We start from the raw sequence: 23680 nt of genomic DNA, 5'->3' as shown, positions 1-23680 counted from the left end.
AGGACAGATGCTTCCACAACAAGAGTCGTCCCCCCCCCCCCTTCCCCTTTCCCACCTTTTATTGCTGAGTGTGACATCGTATGGCATGGAATACCCCTTTGGTCGGTTTAGGTCAGCTGCCCTGGTGCCGTCCTCTCCCCATCATCTTGGAAGTCTCTTTTACTGAACATCTGCACGGGCAGGGGGGATTTTCACCCACATTCGCCGGTCTTCGCCAGAGATTTTCGCCACAGCATCACGACACCCTGAGCTCCCTTCCGCGGCAGCGGGAACCCGGGTGGGACCGGGGGCGTCGCCTGAGCACGGGGGTCACCGTGGTCTGTGGCATCCCGCATCTCCCCTCACCCCCAATCCCCCCCACTCTGTCCTGCAGCCCCAGCCCCTCTCCCAGCAGAACCGCAGCTGTTCCAGGAGGTGGCTGGGGTGGCTGTGCTGGCGGACATGCCCACCTCCGTGCTGGGCACCTGGAGCCTCCACTTCTGCTCGCCCCCACACACGTCGCAGCCCCGTCTCGTGGCCCCAGCCCAGCCCCTGGCTCCCTTCCTCATCACCAAGCGCCTCTCCCCTCCTCCCCCTCCCCGGCCTGCGGCCCCAGCCTCGTCCCTGCCCCTCCCTCAGCCCGGCGCTCCCGCCTCATCCTCTCCCCCCGAGAGGCTCCTCGCCGCGATTGGTGCCGCCGCCGCCCAATGACCAATGGGGGCCCGAGTAGCACCTGACGTCACCGGGTGCCGGGCAGGACTCGCTCTGTCAGGCTGCGGGGAGGGACCGCTGGAAGCGGCGTGGGTCTCGTCCCCCCTCCCCAGGGCACCCGGAGACCTTGGATGGGACCCAGGCATCCTGCAGCCTCCCTGCTCGAGGTGGAACCCAGCTGTCCAGTGCCCCACATCTCCCCGCAGTTCGGCACCCGTTGTCTCACTTGCCTGATGTTCCTCATTCCCAGCATCCGTCGACCTGGGGGGGTCCCCTGTACCAGGCATGCCATTCCCACTGCCCATTGTGGCGCTACCCCTGACACCCCCGTGCCTGGCAGGTCAGGAGGAAAGTGAGGATGCACCAGAGAACGGCTTGAGGAGAGGGCCTGCGCCTCCGATTATTGCAGGGTGCTCTGTGGCAGAAGCCTTTGCCAGGGGGACCCTTCCTCTTCCAGCTCTCTCAGCCTCTCTTCATAGGAGAGAGGAGGAGGTTGAAGGTTTAAAGGTTGGACTAGATGATCTTAGAGGTCTTTTCCAACCTGAGTGATTCTAGGATTCTGTGTTCCAGTCCCGGCATCATCTTTGTCATCCTTCGCTCAACTCTCCTGTAGCTTCATGTCTCTTTGGTACTCAGCTCCCAGAACTGGACCCAGTACTCCAGGTGCAGCCTCACCAGTGCTGAGTAGAGGGGAAGGATCACCTCCCTTGGCCTGCTGGCAATACTTGCCCAGGATGCTGTTAACCTCCTCTGTGGCAAGGGCCCATTGCTGGCTCCTGTTCTACTTGGTGTCCACCAGGACCCCCAGGGCCTTTACAGAGCTCCTTTCCAGCTGGGTGGCCCCCAGCACATCCTGGTGCCTGGGCTTGTTCCTCCCAGTATAACCAAGCACAACCCAAGACCTCCCCAGCTAACCCCAGACCTCCCTGCGACCCCCCTCAGAGCCCATTTTGGGGTATTTGACCCCTGCCAGCACTCCCCACGAGCACACACACAGTGCCCCCCCCACACACACACACACTGTATCTCCACCCATGTCACTCATCTACACCCACCCAGGTTCCTCTGCCCCGGATGCCTGGGTCCCTTCCTGGTTGCTGGCACAGATGGATGGATGGACGGACACAGACGCATGGCATGCATTGGCAAATTTTGCATCATCCCAGAGGCCCCGTGGAATATCCCAAATTACTGCCTTTCTTGTCCATCCCTCTTTTATTGGTTACAGTCCTGCTCAGGCCTCACCAGGACCATGGGGTGGAGGGAGAGATGAAGACATGGAAGGAGGGAGGGAGGAATGGTTGGAGGGAGAGAGGGAGAGAGGCATGAACAGAGGGAGGGGTTTGTGTTAGGGCCACCACAAAATCCATCTCCTCTCCACAGCCTTCTCCACCATCATGCCCTCCCTGTCCCACTGTCCCCTGTTTCTGTGTCCTCCACTACTGTCCCCCCATCCCCCATCCCCACGACTTCCACTGCTGTCCCCCCACCCCCTGTCCCTGTGTCCTCCACTGCCACATCCTCGCCCCCCTTCTCCCTGTCTTTCCGTGTGCCCCTTGCCCGGTGGGTGGTCCTGGCCATGGTCCTACGGGTGCTGTTGAAAGCCGTGGAGCCCTCCAGGAGCCGGGGCAGGAGAGCAGTCCCAGCAGTGTGGCACAGCCCCCGGCCAGCACAGGCGTAGAGCAGGGGGTTTAAGGCACTGCTGAGGAAGGCCAGGGCAGTGGCTGGTGGGCGGATGGCCCTGGCAACCCTGTTCAGGGGCTCACTGCTCTTCTGCAGCTTTGCCACCACCTCCAGCAGGCTGGCGATGTGGTAGGGTCCCCAGGTGACAGCGAAGGCGACCACCACAGCGGCCACAAGCCCGAGAGTGCGGCCCCGCCGTGCCAGTCGTGTGCGCCGCAGCCGCTGCAGCAGCAGCCCATAGCCGACAGCCACAGCGGTCAGTGGCAGGGCCCAGCCCAGCCCCGTCTCCAGCAGGTTGTGGGTCACCAGCCAAGCGGCGGAGCTGTGTTTCCGCTTGCAGTGCCCATCCTCCACATGCCGGAAGGCGATAGAGGGAGTGGCCAGTACCAAGGCCACCAGCCAGGTGACCGCCGCGGCCCCATGGGCCAGCTGGGCGGCGCGGTCACCCGCCACTACTGCCGCCGATGGCCGGGACACCACCAGGCAGCGGTGCAGGCCAAGCAGGGCGATGAGGAAGACGCTGGCATACATGGCGGCACCACAGATGTAGTTGCAGCCACGGCAAGCAGCCAGGCCCAGGTCCCAGCGACCGGTGCTCAGGAAGCGGATGTAGACAGGGCCAGTTAGGAGGGTGGCCACATCGGCCAGGGCCAGGTGGAACACCAGCAGCATGGGGATGCCACGGCGACGGGTGGCAGCGCAGCTCCACAACACAAGGGCGTTCCCTGGCAGCCCTATGACCATCGCCGCTGACAGCAGGGTCAGTCCCACCGCTGCGCTGGGGATGGGGGTGGCTGTCCCATTGGAGGAGGGTGTGGACATCGCAGTGGGGGCTGTGGGGATGGGGTTAACCAGCGTCACCCAGAGCAAACTCAGCCATCCCTCCAGCTCCCCATCTCTGCATCCCCCTCCTCCAATATTGCCGTTCCCCAGAGCCCCTCCCTTCCTCATCTGTCCCTCTTTCCTTCTCCCCACCCTCTGAGGCCTCCTCCTCTTCTTCTCTTTCTACTCTCATCTCCTCCCCTATATCTTGGCATCCCACAGACCTCAAAGCTGACTCCCAGACCTCACATTGGGCCAGCCACACCACCGAAGTTACTCCCCCAAACATCCCAGTTGACCCCTTAGACATCCCAGTTTTCCACCCCACCTTTCCAGTTCCCATAAACCTCCCAGTCACATTCCAAACCTGCTAGTACCCCCACCTCACAGATATTCCATGTGATCCTCAAGAACTTCAGTTGTCCACCCATACCTCCCAGTTGTCTCAAGACTGCTCAGTGGCCCCCGAGACCTCCCACCCCACCAGCCTTCCCCTCAGTACCTCAGGGCCTCACATGTCCCTTCCCAGAGTCCCTGGCGGGGGTGGTGGGTCCTCGGTGCCCCTGTAGCCAGCAGCGGCCGTGGCCGTTGGATGCTACTTCCCCTCTACTCAGCCCCAGTCAGGAAACACTCACGCAAGAGGAAGAAGGCAGGGAAACCACAGACAGGAAAGGGGCACGTGGGGAAGAGTGACGCTGGGCCTTAATTTTCCCCTGCCTGGACAGGGGCAGGAGGGGATGACACCACCAGCAGCATTGCCAACAGGTAGCAAGAACCTTCCAAAGGCCCCCCAGGAGGGGCTGTCTGATTGCTCCATTGCATGGTTGTAGGGTTGGTGGGAACATGTTGAGATAGCGCAGAGGGCACAGGGAAGGTCTTCTATGTGCTTACTAACAGGTATGGTCAATGCACCTTCCCATCCTTTCCTCCTAAAAGCAGCAGAGAGCAAAAATGGCTGGCATTGCCCACTTCTAATCTTGATACCCTTTGGTCAGTCAACAGCATGATAGGAATTTGGTGGGAAAAATGAAGGGAGAAACTGTACGCTGTTGTCAGACATCTCTAGTCTTACCTCTCTTGGGCTGGACAATGGCACGATGGGAAACTGGGGGGTAAAAAGTCCTTCAATGTGCTGGATAACAGAGGGTCACCACTGTCAGTGGGTCTTTGTCTGGCTTGGGATTGTACCCCACCACACAATCATCTAAGTGGTTCCCGATTTTCAGGCTAGGACTCAAATGTTGGGACAGGCAAATGAAGGGATGGACAGAGGGAGGGTGTGATGGATGAAGGGACAGATAAAGGGTGAAAGAATGGAGGCAGGGAGAGAGCCAAGGAGGGAAGGATAAGAAGGTGCATTAACCATACCTGTTAGTAAGCACATAGGAGAAGACCTTCCCTGTGCCTATCATGCTATCTCGACATGCTCCCAATCAGACGCCCTCTCCTGGAGGGCCTTTGTGAGGGTCTTGTTGCCTGTTGGCAATACTACTTGTGGTGTCATCCCCTCCTGTCCCTGTCCAGGCAGGGGAAAATTAAGGCCTAGCGTGACTCTTGTGTTCTTTCCTGCCTTTGGTTTCCCTGCCTTCTTCCTCTTGCTTAAGTGTTTCCTGACTTGGGCCGGGTGTAGGGGCTAGCCAGTTTCAGGTTTACATGAGTGACATTATTGCGGTTGTTTACTACAGGCCACCCAATCAGGAAGTCACTGAGACCTTCTACAGACAGATGAAAGTATGCACAGACAGATGAAAGTATGCTCATGACCACAAGCTCTAGTTCTCGTGGGGGACTTCAACCACTCTGATATCTGCTGGAAAGATCATACAGCTAGACACAAACTGTCCAGCAGGTTCCTGGAGAGCAGCAATGCCTACTTTGACATGGGTGATAGATGAGCCAAAGAGGAAAAGTGTGCTCTGGACCTTGTGCTAACAAAGAAGGAGACATAAAGGTTGAGGGCAGCCTTGGCTGCAGTGACCATGAGATGGTGGAGTTCAGGATCTTGCAAGGAGGAAGAAAGGCAAAAAGTTACTCTGGACATCAGGAGAGCAAACACTGACCTCTTCAGGGACCTACTTGGAGGAATCCCCTGGGTTAGGGCCTTAGAAGGAAATGGGGGCCAAAAGATCAGGTTAATATTCAAGCATCACTTCCTCCAAGATCAAGACCGATGTATCCATATGAGTAAGAAGGCAAGCAAAGAGGGCAGGAAACCTGCATGTCACTGCAGTCTTCAAAAAGGGCAAGAGGGAGAACCGAATAAACTACAGGGCAGGCAGCCTTGGCAGTAAGTATGGATTCACCAAGGGGAGATCATGCTTAACCAATCTGATAGCTTTCTGTGATGGGATGACTGGCTGGGTAGATGAAGGGAGAGCAGAGGATGACCTTGACTTCTGCCTTGACCTCTGCAAGACTTTTGACACTGTTTCCCACAATATCCACATATATAAATGCAGAAAGTGTGAGTTGGATGAGTGGACAGTGAGGTGGATTGAGAATCGGCTGAATGGCAGAGTTCAGAGGGTTGTGCTCAGCTGCTGTCTGGTTGGAGGCCGGCACCTATTGGTGTCCCCCAGGGGTCAGTACTGTGTTCAGTCTCACTCGACTTTTCCATCAGTGACGACCTGGATGTAAGGGACAGAGTGTACCCTCAGCAAGTTTGCTGATGATACAAAGCTGGGAGGAGAGGCTGATAAACCAGAGGGCTGTACTACCATTCAGAGAGACCTGGACAGGCTGGGGAGTTGGGCAGAGAGAAACCTCGTGAAACTCAACATAGGCAAGTACAGTATCCTGCACCTAAGGAGGAATAAACCCATGCACCAGGACAGATTGGGTGCTGACCAGCTGGAAGGCGGCTCTGCAGAGAAGGACCTGGTAGTCCTGGTGGACAACAGGTTAACCATGAACCTGAAACACACCCTTGTGGCCAAGAAGACCAATGGTATCCTGGGGTGCATTAGGTGTTGGTGTTGCCAGCAGGTCGAGGGAGGTGAATTGAATGTCTCCCCTCTGCTCAGCCCTGGTGAGGCTGCACCTGGAGTGTTGTGTCCAGTTCTGTGCTCCCCAGTACAAGGGGGACATAGAACTACCGGAGAGTTGAGCAAAGGATGACAAAGATGATGCCGGGACTGGAACTCAGAATCCTAGAATCACTCAGGTTGGAAAAGACCTCTAAGATCATCTAGTCCAACCTTTAAACCTTCAACCTCCTCTCTCCTATGAAGAGAGGCTGAGAGAGCTGGAAGAGGAAGGGTCCCCCTGGCAAAGGCTTCTGCCACAGAGCACCCTGCAATAATCGGAGGCGCAGGCCCTCTCCTCAAGCCGTTCTCTGGTGCATCCTCACTTTCCTCCTGACCTGCCAGGCATGGGGGTGTCAGGGGTAGCGCCACAATGGGCAGTGGGAATGGCATGCTTGGTACAGGGGACCCCTCCAGGTCGACGGATGCTGGGAATGAGGAACATCAGGCAAGTGAGACAACGGGTGCCGAACTGTGGAGAGATGTGGGGCACTGGACAGCTGGGTTCCAACTCGAGCAGGGGGGCTGCAGGATGCCTGGGTCCCATCCAAGGTCTCCGGGTGCCCTGGGGAGGGGGGATGAGACCCACGCCGCTTCCAGCGGTCCCCCCCCCCCGCAACCTGACGGACTGGGTCCTGCCCGGCACCCAGTGACTCCAGGTGCTACTTGGGCACCCATTGGCCATTGGGTGGTGGCGGCACCAATCGAGAGACGAATGCATGCACGCACACACACAATATTCCTGCAGTTTCCTTAGGAAATGGGTTAAAAAAGCTGCTTGCAACAAGAACAGAAGAGCAAACTGGACATGGTGAGAGACTTTATGTACTTTTTTATGTACTTTCAGTACTTAAAAGGGGCTTATAAAAAAAAAAGATGGAATGACTTTTTACAGGGGCAGATGGCAATAGAACAAGGGAGAAAACTATAGAAGGAGGGAATTAGATTAGATGTTAGGAGGTCATTGTTTACTCAGAGGATGGTGACACACTGGAACAGATTACCCAAAGTAGTTGTGGATGCCTCATCCCTGGAGACGTTCAAGGCTCAGTTGGATGGGGTTTTGAGCAACCTGGTCTAGCGTATGGCCATCCCTGCTCATAATGGAACTAGAGGATCCTTAGGGCACCTTCCAACCCAAACCATTCCATGATTCTATCATTCCATCATTCCATGATTCCATGATCATCAGCTGCACCCTTTGCATCCTAGAGGGGTTTTGTAAAAGCATTGGGTAATGTCCTGAGTGGCCTTCTAGATCATGAAGCATTGTGCATCAGAAAAGGGTACCCATGGGACTGGGTCTATCCTACAGCCATGAACTGATATCCCACTAGTTGGGTGCCCAAGCTAGGGACAGAGTTTTTCTCTCAGTCACATGCATGCTGTTGGGCTCACAGTCATACCTCTGAAGTAACACACATGCAGACAAATCTTACACCTAGTGCTCTTTAATCTAAACATGGGACTAAACCACGTCTTCAAGATCCAGGGGAGGGAGTTTGCTCTTGAGGGCATTTTGAAGATGAATTTGACTCAAAACTTTTTCTCTGCTCAAGGTACTTATAAGATTCTCCTCTTTCTGTAGCCACAAATAGCCCACTAGGCTGGGGCTCTGGATGAAGCTCTTCCAACACCTGGGGCACTTGTTGGATCCGTCTCTTTTGTGGATGCTCTGGTGAAAGATAGGGTGGGAATAACTTCTGAAGCTACTCCCACACAGACAGCGCTTCTACTGTCTCTACCCTGTGTAAACGGGATGGTGGTAATTGAGTTCAGAACTGCTTTTGAAATCTTTCCCACCCTCAGAAGGGTCTCTATCCCATGTGGATGTGCTGGTGGATGACAAGCTGGGAACTTTTTACGTAGTTCTTCTCACACTTATTGTACTTGTAGGGTCTATTACCTGTGTGGATGCGCTGGTGGTAAGTAAGTTCTGAACTGCTTTTGCACGTCTTCTCACACTTGGGGCACTTGCAGGGTCTGTCTCCTGTATGGACGTGCTGGTGGGAAATAAGGTGGGAACTGCTTTTGAAGCTCTTCCCACACTTGTAGGGTCTTTCTCCCACCTGGATTTGCTGATATTTAATGAGTTCATGCTGTGGCTGAAGCTCTTCCTGCACCTGGGGCGTTTGTAAGCGCTTCTTCCCAGCATGCGGTCTGTCATGGGTGAGGATCTCCTAGCTCTGGATGTACCTCTTCCTTAAGTCAAGGCACTCTCCCCTCTGTTGGGTTGCTCTTATTTTCTAGGGAATGAGCTCCAGCTGAAGTTCTTCCCATTATCCCTGCAGACATGCTTTCTTCCTTTCTTTCCAGCCAAGGTTTCTTTTGGATCTTCATGCACTGACCCACAGCATATGGGTTTATCCAGAGGCGAGCAGAGGTGACTTTCCTGGGCTCTTTGAGTGAAGACTCACTTTCCTGGGTGACTTTCCTCATACCGTCATACCCTCATACCCTCATTTCCTCATCCCCTGGGAGAAATGTGCTTCTGATCTACCTACCAACATCCCAAGGGCTTCCAGTGGCTTAGCCACAGCCAGCTCTGGGCTCTCCTTTGTGTGGTCACTTGGCACCCCATCTCCAGCTGAAAAGGGGAGCAATATGGGTAATTCCCACACCGGGGACAAAGCAGGAACAGGATATATTTGTCCCAGAACACCCACGAGAACCTAAGGCCAGGAAGGGTGATACGGTCCAGCCAAAGGATGGGAAGACTCCAAGGCACACCGGTCACAAGCCAAAATGGGGTCTGCCTTATCCAAGTGAGTCAAAGTGAAACTGGGAGCATTTCCTTATGCAGAGATGTGGGAATTGTGACTTTTTTCTGTGCCTTGATGTGTCATTTGTGAATCTTGGCAGGATGTTGCTTGCTCAGATGGAGATTGGAAGTGTTGCCTGCCTTGGTCTGGGATGAGCATCACCAAAACTCTGGACTCCTTACCCAGCACTGCTCTGACTTCTTAGCTCTCCTGCATGACATCTCACAAAGGTTCACTTGCAGCTGGCCAGCTGGTCCCCATGGGCTCTTGTGATAGGAGCAGTGAGCTGGGCACTGCCAAAATAGGAGCCTGGCTACAAGGATAGAGGAGAGCAGAGAGCATCAGCTGGCTTTTCCTGTTTCCCTTTTCCTTTCCAGACTCTTCTATCAGCATCCCTACACCCTTTGCATCCCAGAGGAGGTGACGGCATTGGGGAATCTCCTAAGCTGCTCAAAGAAGATGGAGCAAATGCATCATTCCCTGCTGGGCTCACAGCGATATCTCCCAAGAAACGCGCCGGCAAATATCTTCCTGACACCTAGAGTTCTCTACTGTCTGCACCAGGATAAACCACGGCTTCAAGGCTCAAGGATGGGAGTTTGCTCTTTGTTGGGTTTTTATGCTGGGTTTCACGGTAGAAACTTCAAATCTCTCTCTTGCGGCTTCTGGGACTTGGTATTTACTGCTGTTACCAAACCATTGAGCAGCAACTCCCCTAAAGGTGATGGGAGAAAAGGTGACGTGCAAGGAATCCCAGAGAATATTTTACGCAGTGATAAACAGAATAAGGAAGGGAAGAGGGGATTGGATCTGCCCAACAGCCATCGTTGGATGCCCACACTAGGGACAGGGTTTCTCTCTCTCTGCTCTCAGCCAAGTTTTGGGAGAGGGAGTTTGATCCGCAGGAGGGTTTGTAGATGAGTTTGCCACAGGGCTCTTCCTCTGCTCAAGGTATTTGTAAGGCTCTCTTCTGTGTGGATCTAGAATTGGGTGACCAGGTTCGAGCTCTGGCAGAAGCTCGACCCACAATCAGGGCACTACTACGGCTTGTCTCCTTTGTGGACGCGCTTGTGGGATCTAAGTTCAGAACTGCTTTTGAAGCCCTTTGCACACTCAGGGCACTTGTAGGGTCTCTCTCCTGTGTGGATGCGCTGGTGGATAATAACCTCAGACCTGCATTTGAAGCTCTTGTCACAATCAGGGCACTTGTAGGGTCTCTCTCCTGTGTGGATGCGCTGGTGGATAATAACCTCGGACCTGCTTTTGAAGCTCTTGTCACAATCAGGGCACTTGTAGGGTCTCTCTCCTGTGTGGATCCGTTTGTGCAACTTGAGTACAGAACTCGTTTTGAAGCTCTTCTCACAATCAGGGCACTTGTAGGGTCTCTCTCCTGTGTGGATGCGCTGGTGGATAATAACGTCGGACCTGCTTTTGAAGCTCTTGTCACAATCAGGGCACTTGTAGGGTCTCTCTCCTGTGTGGATCCGTTTGTGCAACTTGAGTACAGAACTCGTTTTGAAGCTCTTCTCACAATCAGGGCACTTGTAGGGTCTCTCTTCTGTGTGGATCCCTTTGTGCGAATTGAGTACAGAACTGCTTTTGAAGCTCTTCTCACAATCAGGGCACTTGTAGGGTCTCTCTCTTGAGTGGATGCGCTGGTGGATAATAACGTCGGACCTGCTTTTGAAGCTCTTCTCACAATCAGGGCACTTGTAGGGCTTCTCTCCTGTGTGGATCCGTTTGTGCGAATTGAGTACAGAACTCCTTTTGAAGCTCTTCTCACAATCAGGGCACTTGTAGGGTCTCTCTCTTGAGTGGATGCGCTGGTGCTTAATCAAGTCAGAACTGCTTCTGAAGCTCTTCCCACAATCAGGGCACTTGTAGGGTCTCTCTCCTGTGTGGATCCGTTTGTGCAACTTGAGTACAGAACTGCTTTTGAAGCTTTTCTCACAATCAGGGCACTTGTAGGGTCTCCCTGCTGTGTGGGTCAGTTTGTGCACAAGGAGATGAGAACTGCTTTTGAAGCTCTTCTCACAATCAGGGCACTTGTAGGGTCTCTCTCTTGAGTGGATGCGCTGGTGGATAATAACCTCGGACCTGCTTTTGAAGCTCTTCTCACAATCAGGGCACTTGTAGGGTCTCTCTCTTGAGTGGATGCGCTGGTGCTTAATCAAGTCAGAAGTGCTTCTGAAGCTCTTCCCACACTCAGGGCACTGGTAGGGTCTCTCTCCTGTGTGGATCCGTTTGTGCAACTCGAGTACAGAACTGCTTTTGAAGCTTTTCTCACAATCAGGGCACTTGTAGGGTCTCTCTGCTGTGTGGGTTACTTTGTGCAAAAGGAGTAGAGAACTGCTTCTGAAGCTCTTCCCACACTCAGGGCACTTGTAGGGCTTCTCGCCTGTGTGAAAGTGCTGGTGGTAGGTAAGATCTGCTCTTCTTCTGAAGCTCTTCTCACACTGTGAGCACTTGTAAGGTCTCTCTCCTGTGTGAAAGCGGTGATGGTAGGTGAGTTCAGAGCTGCTTCTGAAGCTCTTCTCACACTGTGAGCACTTGTAGGGTCTCTCTCCTGTGTGGATGCGCTGGTGGATAATAACCTCGGACCTGCATTTGAAGCTCTTGTCACAATCAGGGCACTTGTAGGGTCTCTCTCCTGTGTGGATCCGTTTGTGCAACTTGAGTACAAAACTCCTTTTGAAGCTCTTCTCACAATCAGGGCACTTGTAGGGTCTCTCTCCTGTGTGGATCTGTTTGTGCGAATTGAGTACAGAACTCCTTTTGAAGCTCTTCTCACAATCAGGGCACTTGTAGGGTCTCTCTGCTGTGTGGGTTACTTTGTGCAAAAGGAGTTGAGAACTGCTTCTGAAGCTCTTCCCACACTCAGGGCACTTGTAGGGCTTCTCGCCTGTGTGAAAGTGCTGGTGGTAGGTAAGATCTGCTCTTCTTCTGTAGCTCTTCTCACACTGTGAGCACTTGTAGGGTCTCTCTCCTGTGTGGATGCGCTGGTGCTTAACGAGATGGGAATGACTTTTAAAGATTCTTCCACACTCATCACATTGGTTCTCCATTTTCTTCTGGCAGCCTTGCTTCTTTGTCAGTTCTTTAGGCTCTTTTTGACCTTTGCTGCCATCTAGGGGATTCCTTGCTCGATTTCCTGGGTGGGTTTTCAGTGGCTTCTTGAGATGCTTTCCATGCTCCAGGCCCTTTTGGACGCCCCTCCTGATTTTTCCCACAGAGTCACCATTCAACTGCCTTTGGGCCATGCCACTTTTCTGAAGAGTCTCCTTTGCTTTTGGGATCCTGTCACCTGCTGGATGACAGAGGAAATCCAGAACCAGCCCATAGTGCCCATAATATGGCCCAGGCAGAGATCTCTGATCCTCTCATCGTGGCTTTTGCCAACCCCAATCTCCTCCTTTCCTCCACCACCTCACCTGCGCTGAGGTCTCCTGTCACATCCTCCACGCCATGCAGATCTGGGATCCAGGGATCTTCCCCTTCTTCAAGCTGAGAGATCACCACGGGTTTGGGGGACGGAAGTAATCCTTAAATGACATAAACAGAGGAGATGAGAGCATTTGGAGGGCCACTAAGATGATCAGAGGGCTGGAGCACCTCTCCTATGCATAAAGGTGGCGGAAACTGGGCTTGTTTAGCTTGAAGAAGAGAAGGCTCCAGGGAGACCTCATTGCGGCCTTCCAGTAGCTGAAGGCAGTGTATAAACGGGGGGGGGAACGCCTGTTTACATGTGTTGCTAGGGATAGGACAAGGGGGGATGGTTTTAAACTAAGACAGGGGAGATTTAGGTTGGAAATTACGAGAAAGGTTTTCACTCAGAGGGTGGTGAGGCACTGGAACACGTTGCCCAGGGAGGTTGTGGATGCCCCATCCCTGGAGGCATTCAAGGCCAGGCTTGATGCAACTCTGGGCAGCCTGCTCTAGTGGTTGGCAACCCTGCCCAGAGCAGGGGGGTTGAAACTAGATGATCTTTAAGGTCCTTTTCAACACAGGCCATTCTGTGACCCTATGATTTCCATGGGTTTGACACAGCTGCTAAGTGTCCACGTGTACTATGTTAGCACTCCCTTCTTGTAAAGCCACATTTATGGCCCAGCATCATTCAAGCCAACAACATAGACTAGCTTCATTTGAAGACAGCAAGGCTTTTCCGTCTCTGAAATTACTGCAGGGACTTATTTATTTTCCTTATTTTTTACCTACTTGCTCAATGCAGTTGACTTCAAGAAGCTTTAGGGGAAAACTGAGGAAGGCAATGCTGAGAAGGAAGATTTACATGCAACCACCAAGAAAAGCTCTTTTATACGTATGTACATATAACTATCAATATAATATATATATAGTTATATATATATTATATATAATATATATAGTTATATATATTATTATATTATATTATTACATATTCTAATAAACAGCATAATTATATATATTATATTATTGTATCATTATATCATTATCTATATATGTCATATAACTATAAATATATTATATATATAGTTATATATATATTATATATAATATATAGTTATATATATTACTATATTATATTATTACATATTCTAATAAACAGCATAATTATATATATTATATTATTGTATCATTAGATCATTATATATATATGTTATAGTGGATAACACACTAATGCCTTCTTAAATTCATGCTTATCCTCTTTGTGTGTGCTTTTAGGTTTTTTTTATTTATTATTTTATAATTCTGTATGCAGTTAATAATTGCATTGTGTTTATTATATGTCCTGCTCACAGAGGCTTCTTGTACACCGCCAAGGCTGCCCTAATGAGGAGAAAAGGAAGCAAAGCCCTCACCCAGTGAAGTTACGGACGCGTACGTCTCCAGCATCACGTCCCGGTAGAGCGCTCGCTGTGCAGGATCCAGCAGCTCCCACTCCTCCCTGCTGAAATACACGGCCACCTCCACGAAGGTCACGGGTTCCTGCAAGCAAAGAGGCTCCATGTAGAAGCAGCCTGTTGATGACAGAAGCTCCAGTCCCAGTGGCTTCTCTGTGCCCAGCACACAAATGCTGGCTGAGGGCATCTCATCTTCCCCCTGCATTCACATCCCTTCCCCCTTGGCCTCTCCTGGCTGCTTCTCCAAGCCCCTACCTCAGCTGGATGTGCCATGGCCATTTCCTGCCCTCCTGCAGGCTGCAACAATCACAGGTGAAAGGTAGATGTCAAACTGGAACCTGCTGGGACAAGAGAAATGGCACGGTAGGTTTAGGGGAATACAGCAGTCCCTGTCCCTGTCCCTCCCCAGCCCTAGTCCAGCTGCAGGCCATTGCTTGGAAGTAAAAGCCATCTGGGCCGCAGATTTAAGAAAGGAAAAATCTGCTGCACATCAGCAGTAGTCACAGAGGAGTGAGAAAACGAGATGAAAACAACCCTGCAGACACTAAGGTCAGTGAAGAAAGAGGAAGGAGGTGCTCCAGGCACCAGGACAGAATTTCCCCTGAAGCCTGTGGCCGGGACCACGGTGAAGCAGGCTGTCCTGCTGCAGCCCACGATGTGGCAGAGTGGATCAGCTCTCTAAACTGCAGCCCACTGAGGAGCTCATGCTGGGGCAGGCGGATGTGGCCTAAGAGGGGGCTGCAACCCACGGAGAGCTGCCCTTTGCCCCGTCGCGTTTGACAGTGCTATTTATCGGTAAGTGATCTCCCCTGTCCCTGTCTCAACCCACGAGCTGTGAGGTTGTTCTTGTTTCAGAGTATTTTCTTCCTCTGACCCATTCAAGAGGAGCACTGAGTGAGTCCAGTGCCTAAGCTGGTGGAAATGCTGACCATGCCTGAGGGAGGACCAGCAGCTGCCTGTAAAATGGGCCTTCATTTGCAGGCAGATCCTGAACAGCAGCCTTGGGAAGCATTTGCAGAAAAAAGAAAGCCAAGTCCTGTAGTTAAGGAGTAGCACAAGCCCCAGAACAAGCAAGCAAGGAAACCATGTGCTGGCAGAACAAAAGGTAACATCAGAAGAGCCACTAGAGGAAGATCTTGCCTGCTGGATCCCCTAAAGACATGTAGGGGGTGGAGAGGAAAATTCCTTACCCGGAGGTTTTAGCTTGAGACAGAGAACAGGAGGCAGGCAAATATTTATAGCATGCAGGAATCCATACATGCAAAGGATTCATTTAATGTCAGGTGTGTGTGCCTCTTAGAAATATAGTCCCAGATATATTATTAGAGATTCAACAGGTCAGCAAAGCATGCTGATAGTCCCTGCTCGCTTCTTTATTTTCCCAGCTCCAACCCCTTCCTGCGCCCCCTCAGAAACCTCACAAACAGAGTCTAATCCAAAGCTCAGGAAACAACACTGCAGATCCGGAGCCTTCCTGCTGAGGACTTGCACCCGCTTTTACAGGGCCCAGCTAATCTCTTGGCTGCAGCCAGGAGAGGAGCAGCGAGCAATGAGCTGCATGCTTTGGGTCGGGACAGCTATCTCCCACCCTTGAACACCAAGATGGGGCAGATCCTGCTTTTCCTTTCCCCTTTTCCATGACCTTCCAAGTCTGGTGCTGAACTTTAGACGCTCAGGTGGTGATAAGCACCATGCCAGTCCCCGTCTCAAAGGGGGAATCATGTGGAAAAGGAAAAACCCTGCCTCTTCTCTGCACAAGCAATGAAGAGGGCCTACCTCGAGTCCACTATAGGCTGCTCCCACCCTCGTTGCAGGCAGCCAGGCTCCTCTGAGTCGTGTAGGCTGGAGGATGCAAGTGTCCTGAGGCTGGACCCAGCTGCAGGATGGCCGTGGTGCACCTCCTGCAACCAAGACGCTGCCTGGGTGGCGTCCAGACAGGCTCTCACTTGCCTTACAGGGCGCCCCTCCGAGGGCTGCTGGTGGGCGGGGAGCTGTGAGCTGCACCAAAGGCTTTTCCCCCCACTGAGCACCCTGGGAGAGCCCAGACTCTCAGGCTCTTCCTGTGGGGGGGCATTTCCATGCCCTGGGACTCTGTTTGCACCCCGCCCAAGGTACCTGACCCCTCATCAGCTCTGTTGGAGGAGCTCTGGGCTGCAGCTCAGCCTTGGCCATGGCTCCTCCTGATGTGCAGCATGGCTTCCTGGCCCCGAACCAGAATGTGTTGTGAAGCTGCGGCACAGAAAATCAAAGAGGTCGGTTAGGGATTGACCTCGGCCTTCTCGGTTGGCTGCCCCAGAGCATGCCACTATGTGAGGAAAGGGTTAAGCGCTCTGCCCTGCTCAGCCTTCCCTGCTGTGCACGGAAAGAGTTAACTCTCCTAGAAGCAGGCCACTGATGGCTTTGTCTCTGCCCAGAGCTGCAAGCAAAGGCCTGAGCACTTTGCTGGGATGTAGTAGGGGCAACAGCCCACTAGGTGACACGAGACCCCAGGTCCTGTTCTGAGATGACTTCTACCCTGGAGAAGAGCAAGATCTCAGGGGACATCAACATACGACTGCAGGCAAGCCAAGGCCCTGCTCCTGCCCTGCTGTGCCTGGCAATGAGGGAAGGCATTGCCAGGGTCAGGATGGGTTTAATGGTGTGACTGGAGGGGTTTGCACCGCCCTGTGTTGCAAGCTGTATATGAGCTGCTGCTAATTGCTCTCTTCCTGTCCTTTCCCTGGCGGAGGAGGGGGTCTCATGGTCATAACTAAACTTCAGAACAACTTTGTAAATCTGTCCTTGGGGGCTGTTTCATCCTTTGTCAAAAAACATCCGGAGACCATGCTCCTGAGGCGCATGGGCATGAGTGGTTCTGCAGCCACACTACCTGTGCAAACAATTGCATTGTTTTAAGGTTTCTGGTTGCAATGATGGCACTTCTCCTGGGAGCAATCAGCAACCAAACACAAAGCTGCATCTCTGTGGGTGCAAGGACTAGGGCACTCGGCATATACCTGCTGTCAAGACTGGATCTAGAAAGTAGTCTAAAAAGATGGGCTTAAGCCTGCTGAGAGGAAAACACCAGTGTACGCTGATGTGAGATGAAAGAGCTAGCAGAAATCTCTGCAACAGATGATCAGAAGTTCAGAATCTTCAGCAGTAGCCCTTCTTGGCTGATGCCTTCACTGCGGGCCAGCAGGGTGAGAACATGCAGGCCCTTTATAGAGCTGTTCTATATTGCCAGCCAGCTTAACAGCACCACTTTGCAAAGATGGGTCTGTTCTCTTCTCCTCTGTACCTTCTGTCTTTCCACCCCACGTGGCGAGAGCAACCCCCGCTCATGGGTGGTGGTGGATGCCTCAAAGGAATGAGGCGTGAGGCTGGTATAACTGGTGACTACTTATTATGTCAGCAGCATTTTGCAGTCCGTATTACCAGGAAGTAGATGCTGCGAGGGAGGGAGGAGCGTGAGAAAACCAACACGGTCACAACCAGCTTCACTGAGGAGAGATCATAATCATAGAACAGCTTGGCTTGGAAGGGACCTTAAAGAGTATTGAATTCCAAGCCTCCTGCTATGGGCAGGGACAATTTCCACTAGATCGGATTGCTCAGAGCCCCACGCAACCTGGCCTTGAACACCTCCAGGAATGGGGCATCCACAACTTCTCTGGGCAACGCGTGTCAGTGCCTCACCGCCCTCATAGGATTTTTTTCCTTATATCTAATCTCAACCTACCCTCTTTAAGTTTAGTCATTCTTCCTGGTCTTATCGATACCCTCCCTAATGAAGTGTCTCTCTCCTGCTTTCTTGTAGGCCCACTTTTCGTACCGGAAGGCTGCAATGAGGTCTCCCTGGAGCCTTCTCTTCTCCAGGCTGAACAACACCAACTCCCTCAGCTTGTCTTCACAGGCGTGTAGGTTTCCTAAATATGTGTAGCAGCACATTTAGGAAGGGTGGTGGGGTTGTGTGCCAAACATGCCTCCGCCCAGAAAACAAGCACTGGGCTGGAATTGACACCAGAAACAAACCCTCCTTGCACCTTTACCTGTCCTTCCATCTTTCCTTTTAAGAAAGCAGGCCCCAGTGAAAACACAAGCTCTGAGACAGATCAGGTATTTTATTCTTCCCCTTCCCTTTCCCTTTTACACCGCCAAGAAAAGGCATTTGCCAGACAAGGGATGAAACGCTCGGTTTTATCCGAGGGTAGTCTCTTCCACATGCCTTCTCAGAAATTACTGAGAGGAACACGTGCAGACAACACACACAATATTTTTGCAGTTTCCTTAGGAAATGGGTTAAAAAAGCTGTTTGCAGCAAGAGCGGAAAGAGAAAACTAAACATAGTGAGAGATTTTCTTTTGTTCGCAAGGAAAGAGCATCCAAAGCCCATGGGTGTAAGACCCTTATCTGGGTGGTGCCATGGATGCCTTCTCCTTTGGAAACTCTCCCTTTGTCATGAGAAGCCTCTGGGGACTCCTCCATTCTCAAGGTCTCTCCCAGTGTGGGTTTTCCCCATGAGAAATGAGGTGCAAGGCCTGAAAAAATCTCTTCCTGCAGGCAAGACACTTGTAGGCTCTTTCTCCCACCTGGATTTGCTGATATTTAATGAGTTCATGCTGTGGCTGAAGCTCTTCCTGCACCTGGGGCGTTTGTAAGCGCTTCTTCCCAGCATGCGGTCTGTCATGGGTGAGGATCTCCTAGCTCTGGATGTACCTCTTCCTTAAGTCAAGGCACTCTCCCCTCTGTTGGGTTGCTCTTATTTTCTAGGGAATGAGCTCCAGCTGAAGTTCTTCCCATTATCCCTGCAGACATGCTTTCTTCCTTTCTTTCCAGCCAAGGTTTCTTTTGGATCTTCATGCACTGACCCACAGCATATGGGTTTATCCAGAGGCGAGCAGAGGTGACTTTCCTGGGCTCTTTGAGTGAAGACTCACTTTCCTGAGTGACTTTCCTCATACCGTCATACCCTCATACCCTCATTTCCTCATCCCCTGGGAGAAATGTGCTTCTGATCTACCTACCAACATCCCAAGGGCTTCCAGTGGCTTAGCCACAGCCAGCTCTGGGCTCTCCTTTGTGTGGTCACTTGGCACCCCATCTCCAGCTGAAAAGGGGAGCAATATGGGTAATTCCCACACCGGGGACAAAGCAGGAACAGGATATATTTGTCCCAGAACACCCACGAGAACCTAAGGCCAGGAAGGGTGATACGGTCCAGCCAAAGGATGGGAAGACTCCAAGGCACACCGGTCACAAGCCAAAATGGGGTCTGCCTTATCCAAGTGAGTCAAAGTGAAACTGGGAGCATTTCCTTATGCAGAGATGTGGGAATTGTGACTTTTTTCTGTGCCTTGATGTGTCATTTGTGAATCTTGGCAGGATGTTGCTTGCTCAGATGGAGATTGGAAGTGTTGCCTGCCTTGGTCTGGGATGAGCATCACCAAAACTCTGGACTCCTTACCCAGCACTGCTCTGACTTCTTAGCTCTCCTGCATGACATCTCACAAAGGTTCACTTGCAGCTGGCCAGCTGGTCCCCATGGGCTCTTGTGATAGGAGCAGTGAGCTGGGCACTGCCAAAATAGGAGCCTGGCTACAAGGATAGAGGAGAGCAGAGAGCATCAGCTGGCTTTTCCTGTTTCCCTTTTCCTTTCCAGACTCTTCTATCAGCATCCCTACACCCTTTGCATCCCAGAGGAGGTGAAGGCATTGGGGAATCTCCTAAGCTGCTCAAAGAAGATGGAGCAAATGCATCATTCCCTGCTGGGCTCACAGCGATATCTCCCAAGAAACGCGCCGGCAAATATCTTCCTGACACCTAGAGTTCTCTACTGTCTGCACCAGGATAAACCACGGCTTCAAGGCTCAAGGATGGGAGTTTGCTCTTTGTTGGGTTTTTATGCTGGGTTTCACGGTAGAAACTTCAAATCTCTCTCTTGCGGCTTCTGGGACTTGGTATTTACTGCTGTTACCAAACCATTGAGCAGCAACTCCCCTAAAGGTGATGGGAGAAAAGGTGACGTGCAAGGAATCCCAGAGAATATTTTACGCAGTGATAAACAGAATAAGGATGGGAAGAGGGGACTGGATCTGCCCAACAGCCATCGTTGGATGCCCACACTAGGGACAGGGTTTCTCTCTCTCTGCTCTCAGCCAAGTTTTGGGGGAGGGAGTTTGATCTGCAGGAGGGTTTGAAGATGAGTTTGCCACAGGGCTCTTCCTCTGCTCAAGGTATTTGTAAGGCTCTCTTCTGTGTGGATCTAGAATTGGGTGACCAGGTTCGAGCTCTGGCAGAAGCTCGACCCACAATCAGGGCACTACTACGGCTTGTCTCCTTTGTGGACGCGCTTGTGGGATCTAAGTTCAGAACTGCTTTTGAAGCCCTTTGCACACTCAGGGCACTTGTAGGGTCTCTCTCCTGTGTGGATGCGCTGGTGGATAATAACCTCAGACCTGCATTTGAAGCTCTTCTCACAATCAGGGCACTTGTAGGGTCTCTCTCCTGTGTGGATCCGTTTGTGCAACTTAAGTACAGAACTCGTTTTGAAGCTCTTCTCACAATCAGGGCACTTGTAGGGTCTCTCTGCTGTGTGGGTCAGTTTGTGCACAAGGAGTTGAGAACTGCTTCTGAAGCTCTTCCCACACTCAGGGCACTTGTAGGGCTTCTCGCCTGTGTGAAAGTGCTGGTGGTAGGTAAGATCTGCTCTTCTTCTGAAGCTCTTCTCACACTGTGAGCACTTGTAAGGTCTCTCTCCTGTGTGAAAGCGCTGATGGTAGGAGAGTTCAGAGCTGCTTCTGAAGCTCTTCTCACACTGTGAGCACTTGTAGGGTCTCTCTCCTGTGTGGATGCGCTGGTGGATAATAACCTCGGACCTGCATTTGAAGCTCTTCTCACAATCAGGGCACTTGTAAGGTCTCTCTCCTGTGTGGATCCGTTTGTGCAAATTGAGTACAGAACTGCTTTTGAAACTCTTCTCACAGTCAGGGCACTTGTAGGGTCTCTCTCTTAAGTGGATGCGCTGGTGGATAATAACCTCGGACCTGCTTTTGAAACTCTTCTCACAATCAGGGCACTTGTAGGGTCTCTCTTCGGTGTGGATCCGTTTGTGCGAATTGAGTACAGAACTCCTTTTGAAGCTCTTCTCACAATCAGGACACTTGTAGGGTCTCTCTCCTGAGTGGATGCGCTGGTGCTTAATCAAGTCAGAAGTGCTTCTGAAGCTCTTCCCACACTCAGGGCACTGGTAGGGTCTCTCTCCTGTGTGGATCCGTTTGTGCAACTGGAGTACATAACTCCTTTTGAAGCTCTTCTCACAATCAGGGCACTTGTAGGGTCTCTCTGCTGTGTGGGTCAGTTTGTGCACAAGGAGTTGAGAACTGCTTCTGAAGCTCTTCCCACACTCAGGGCACTTGTAGGGCTTCTCTCCTGTGTGAAAGTGCTGGTGGTAGGTAAGATCTGCTCTTCTTCTGAAGCTCTTCTCACACTGTGAGCACTTGTAAGGTCTCTCTCCTGAGTGGATGCGCTGGTGCTTAATCAAGTCAGAGCTGCTTCTGAAGCTCTTCTCACACTGTGAGCACTTGTAAGGTCTCTCTCCTGTGTGAGAGCGGTGGTGGTAAGTGAGGTTAGAGTTTCTTCTGAAGCTCTTACCACACTCAGGGCACTTGTAGGGTCTCTCTCCTGTGTGGATGCGCTGGTGCTTAACGAGATGGGAATGACTTTTAAAGATTCTTCCACACTCATCACATTGGTTCTCCATTTTCTTCTGGCAGCCTTGCTTCTTTGTCAGTTCTTTAGGCTCTTTTTGACCTTTGCTGCCATCTAGGGGATTCCTTGCTCGATTTCCTGGATGGCTTTTCAGTGGCTTCTTGAGATGCTTTCCATGCTCCAGGCCCTTTTGGACGCCCCTCCTGATTTTTCCCACAGAGTCACCATTCAACTGCCTTTGGGCCATGCCACTTTTCTGAAGAGTCTCCTTTGCTTTTGGGATCCTGTCACCTGCTGGATGACAGAGGAAATCCAGAACCAGCCCATAGTGCCCATAATATGGCCCAGGCAGAGATCTCTGATCCTCTCAGCTTGGCTTTTGCCAACCCCAATCTCCTCCTTTCCTCCACCACCTCACCTGCGCTGAGGTCTCCTGTCACATCCTCCACGCCATGCAGATCTGGGATCCAGGGATCTTCCCCTTCTTCAAGCTGAGAGATCACCACGGGTTTGGGGGACGGAAGTAATCCTTAAATGACATAAACAGAGGAGATGAGAGCATTTGGAGGGCCACTAAGATGATCAGAGGGCTGGAGCACCTCTCCTATGCATAAAGGTGGCGGAAACTGGGCTTGTTTAGCTTGAAGAAGAGAAGGCTCCAGGGAGACCTCATTGCGGCCTTCCAGTAGCTGAAGGCAGTGTATAAACAGGGGGGGGAACGCCTGTTTACATGTGTTGCTAGTGATAGGACAAGGGGGGATGGTTTTAAACTAAGACAGGGGAGATTTAGGTTGGAAATTACGAGAAAGGTTTTCACTCAGAGGGTGGTGAGGCACTGGAACACGTTGCCCAGGGAGGTTGTGGATGCCCCATCCCTGGAGGCATTCAAGGCCAGGCTTGATGCGACTCTGGGCAGCCTGCTCTAGTGGTTGGCAACCCTGCCCAGAGCAGGGGGGTTGAAACTAGATGATCTTTAAAGTCCTTTTCAACACAGGCCATTCTATGACCCTATGATTTCCATGGGTTTGACACAGCTGCTAAGTGTCCACGTGTACTATGTTAGCACTCCCTTCTTGTAAAGCCACGTTTATGGCCCAGCATCATTCAAGCCAACAACATAGACTAGCTTCATTTGAAGACAGCAAGGCTCTTCCGTCTCTGAAATTACTGCAGGGACTTATTTATTTTCCTTATTTTTTACCTACTTGTTCAATGGAGTTGACTTCAAGAAGCTTTAGGGGAAAACTGAGGGAGGCAATGCTGAGAAGGAAGATTTACATGCAACCACCAAGAAAAGCTCTTTTATACGTATGTACATATAACTATCAATATAATATATATATAGTTATATATATATTATATATAATATATATAGTTATATATATTATTATATTATATTATTACATATTCTAATAAACAGCATAATTATATATATTATATTATTGTATCATTATATCATTATCTATATATGTCATATAACTATAAATATATTATATATATAGTTATATATATATTATATATAATATATAGTTATATATATTACTATATTATATTATTACATATTCTAATAAACAGCATAATTATATATATTATATTATTGTATCATTAGATCATTATATATATATGTTATAGTGGATAACACACTAATGCCTTCTTAAATTCATGCTTATCCTCTTTGTGTGTGCTTTTAGGTTTTTTTTATTTATTATTTTATAATTCTGTATGCAGTTAATAATTGCATTGTGTTTATTATATGTCCTGCTCACAGAGGCTTCTTGTACACCGCCAAGGCTGCCCTAATGAGGAGAAAAGGAAGCAAAGCCCTCACCCAGTGAAGTTACGGACGCGTACGTCTCCAGCATCACGTCCCGGTAGAGCGCTCGCTGTGCAGGATCCAGCAGCTCCCACTCCTCCCTGCTGAAATACACAGCCACCTCCACGAAGGTCACGGGTTCCTGCAAGCAAAGAGGCTCCATGTAGAAGCAGCCTGTTGATGACAGAAGCTCCAGTCCCAGTGGCTTCTCTGTGCCCAGCACACAAATGCTGGCTGAGGGCATCTCATCTTCCCCCTGCATTCACATCCCTTCCCCCTTGGCCTCTCCTGGCTGCTTCTCCAAGCCCCTACCTC

At 51.2% G+C, this 23680-nt stretch overlaps 2 protein-coding genes across 5 annotated transcripts; both read right to left on the bottom strand.

Annotated features, from left to right (window-relative positions):
- Window positions 1-1065: 1065 nt before the first annotated feature.
- LOC310888227 (leukotriene B4 receptor 1-like) lies at window positions 1066-4754 on the bottom strand. The gene is made up of 2 exons (XM_083814780.1): window positions 3698-4754; window positions 1066-3206 (listed from the first exon to the last, which is right to left on the bottom strand). Exon 2 carries the CDS (start codon window positions 3193-3195, stop codon window positions 2086-2088), a length of 1110 nt encoding a protein of 369 aa, XP_083670906.1. The 5' UTR covers window positions 3196-3206; window positions 3698-4754; the 3' UTR covers window positions 1066-2085.
- Window positions 4755-7018: 2264 nt separating this feature from the next.
- LOC310888206 (uncharacterized protein) lies at window positions 7019-22062 on the bottom strand. Of its 4 annotated transcripts, none has more exons than XM_083814704.1 (5): window positions 21971-22062; window positions 14119-14201; window positions 13822-13948; window positions 12412-12522; window positions 7019-12287 (listed from the first exon to the last, which is right to left on the bottom strand). In XM_083814704.1, exons 2-5 carry the CDS (start codon window positions 14140-14142, stop codon window positions 10021-10023), a joined length of 2529 nt encoding a protein of 842 aa, XP_083670830.1. In that variant the 5' UTR covers window positions 14143-14201; window positions 21971-22062; the 3' UTR covers window positions 7019-10020. The 4 variants fall into 4 exon arrangements, with proteins under 4 accessions (XP_083670830.1, XP_083670829.1, XP_083670828.1 ...); XM_083814703.1 differs by lacking the exon at window positions 21971-22062 and adding an exon at window positions 15640-20168 and having other exon boundaries at window positions 14119-14204; XM_083814702.1 differs by lacking the exon at window positions 21971-22062 and adding an exon at window positions 15640-20168.
- Window positions 22063-23680: the final 1618 nt, after the last annotated feature.

Source organism: Anser anser (assembly GCF_964211835.1).
Source record: "Anser anser genome assembly, chromosome: 31".
Lineage (NCBI taxonomy): Eukaryota > Metazoa > Chordata > Aves > Anseriformes > Anatidae > Anser > Anser anser.
Note: the sequence above shows the minus strand (reverse complement) of the source record. Positions and strands in the feature narration are given on the sequence as shown.

What these genes read in the sequence shown, in the direction of transcription:
- LOC310888227 (XM_083814780.1), bottom strand. Translation starts at nt 3,195, where the DNA reads ATGTCCACACCCTCCTCCAATGGGACAGCCACCCCCATCCCCAGCGCA.
- LOC310888206 (XM_083814704.1), bottom strand. Translation starts at nt 14,142, where the DNA reads ATGGCCATGGCACATCCAGCTGAG. An exon ending in CCATGGCACATCCAGCTGAG is followed by an intron (nt 13,949 to 14,118) that starts GTAGGGGCTTGG and finishes CTTTGCTTGCAG; the next exon opens with GAACCCGTGACCTTCGTGGA. An exon ending in CGCGTCCGTAACTTCACTGG is followed by an intron (nt 12,523 to 13,821) that starts GTGAGGGCTTTG and finishes ATGTCATTTAAG; the next exon opens with GATTACTTCCGTCCCCCAAA.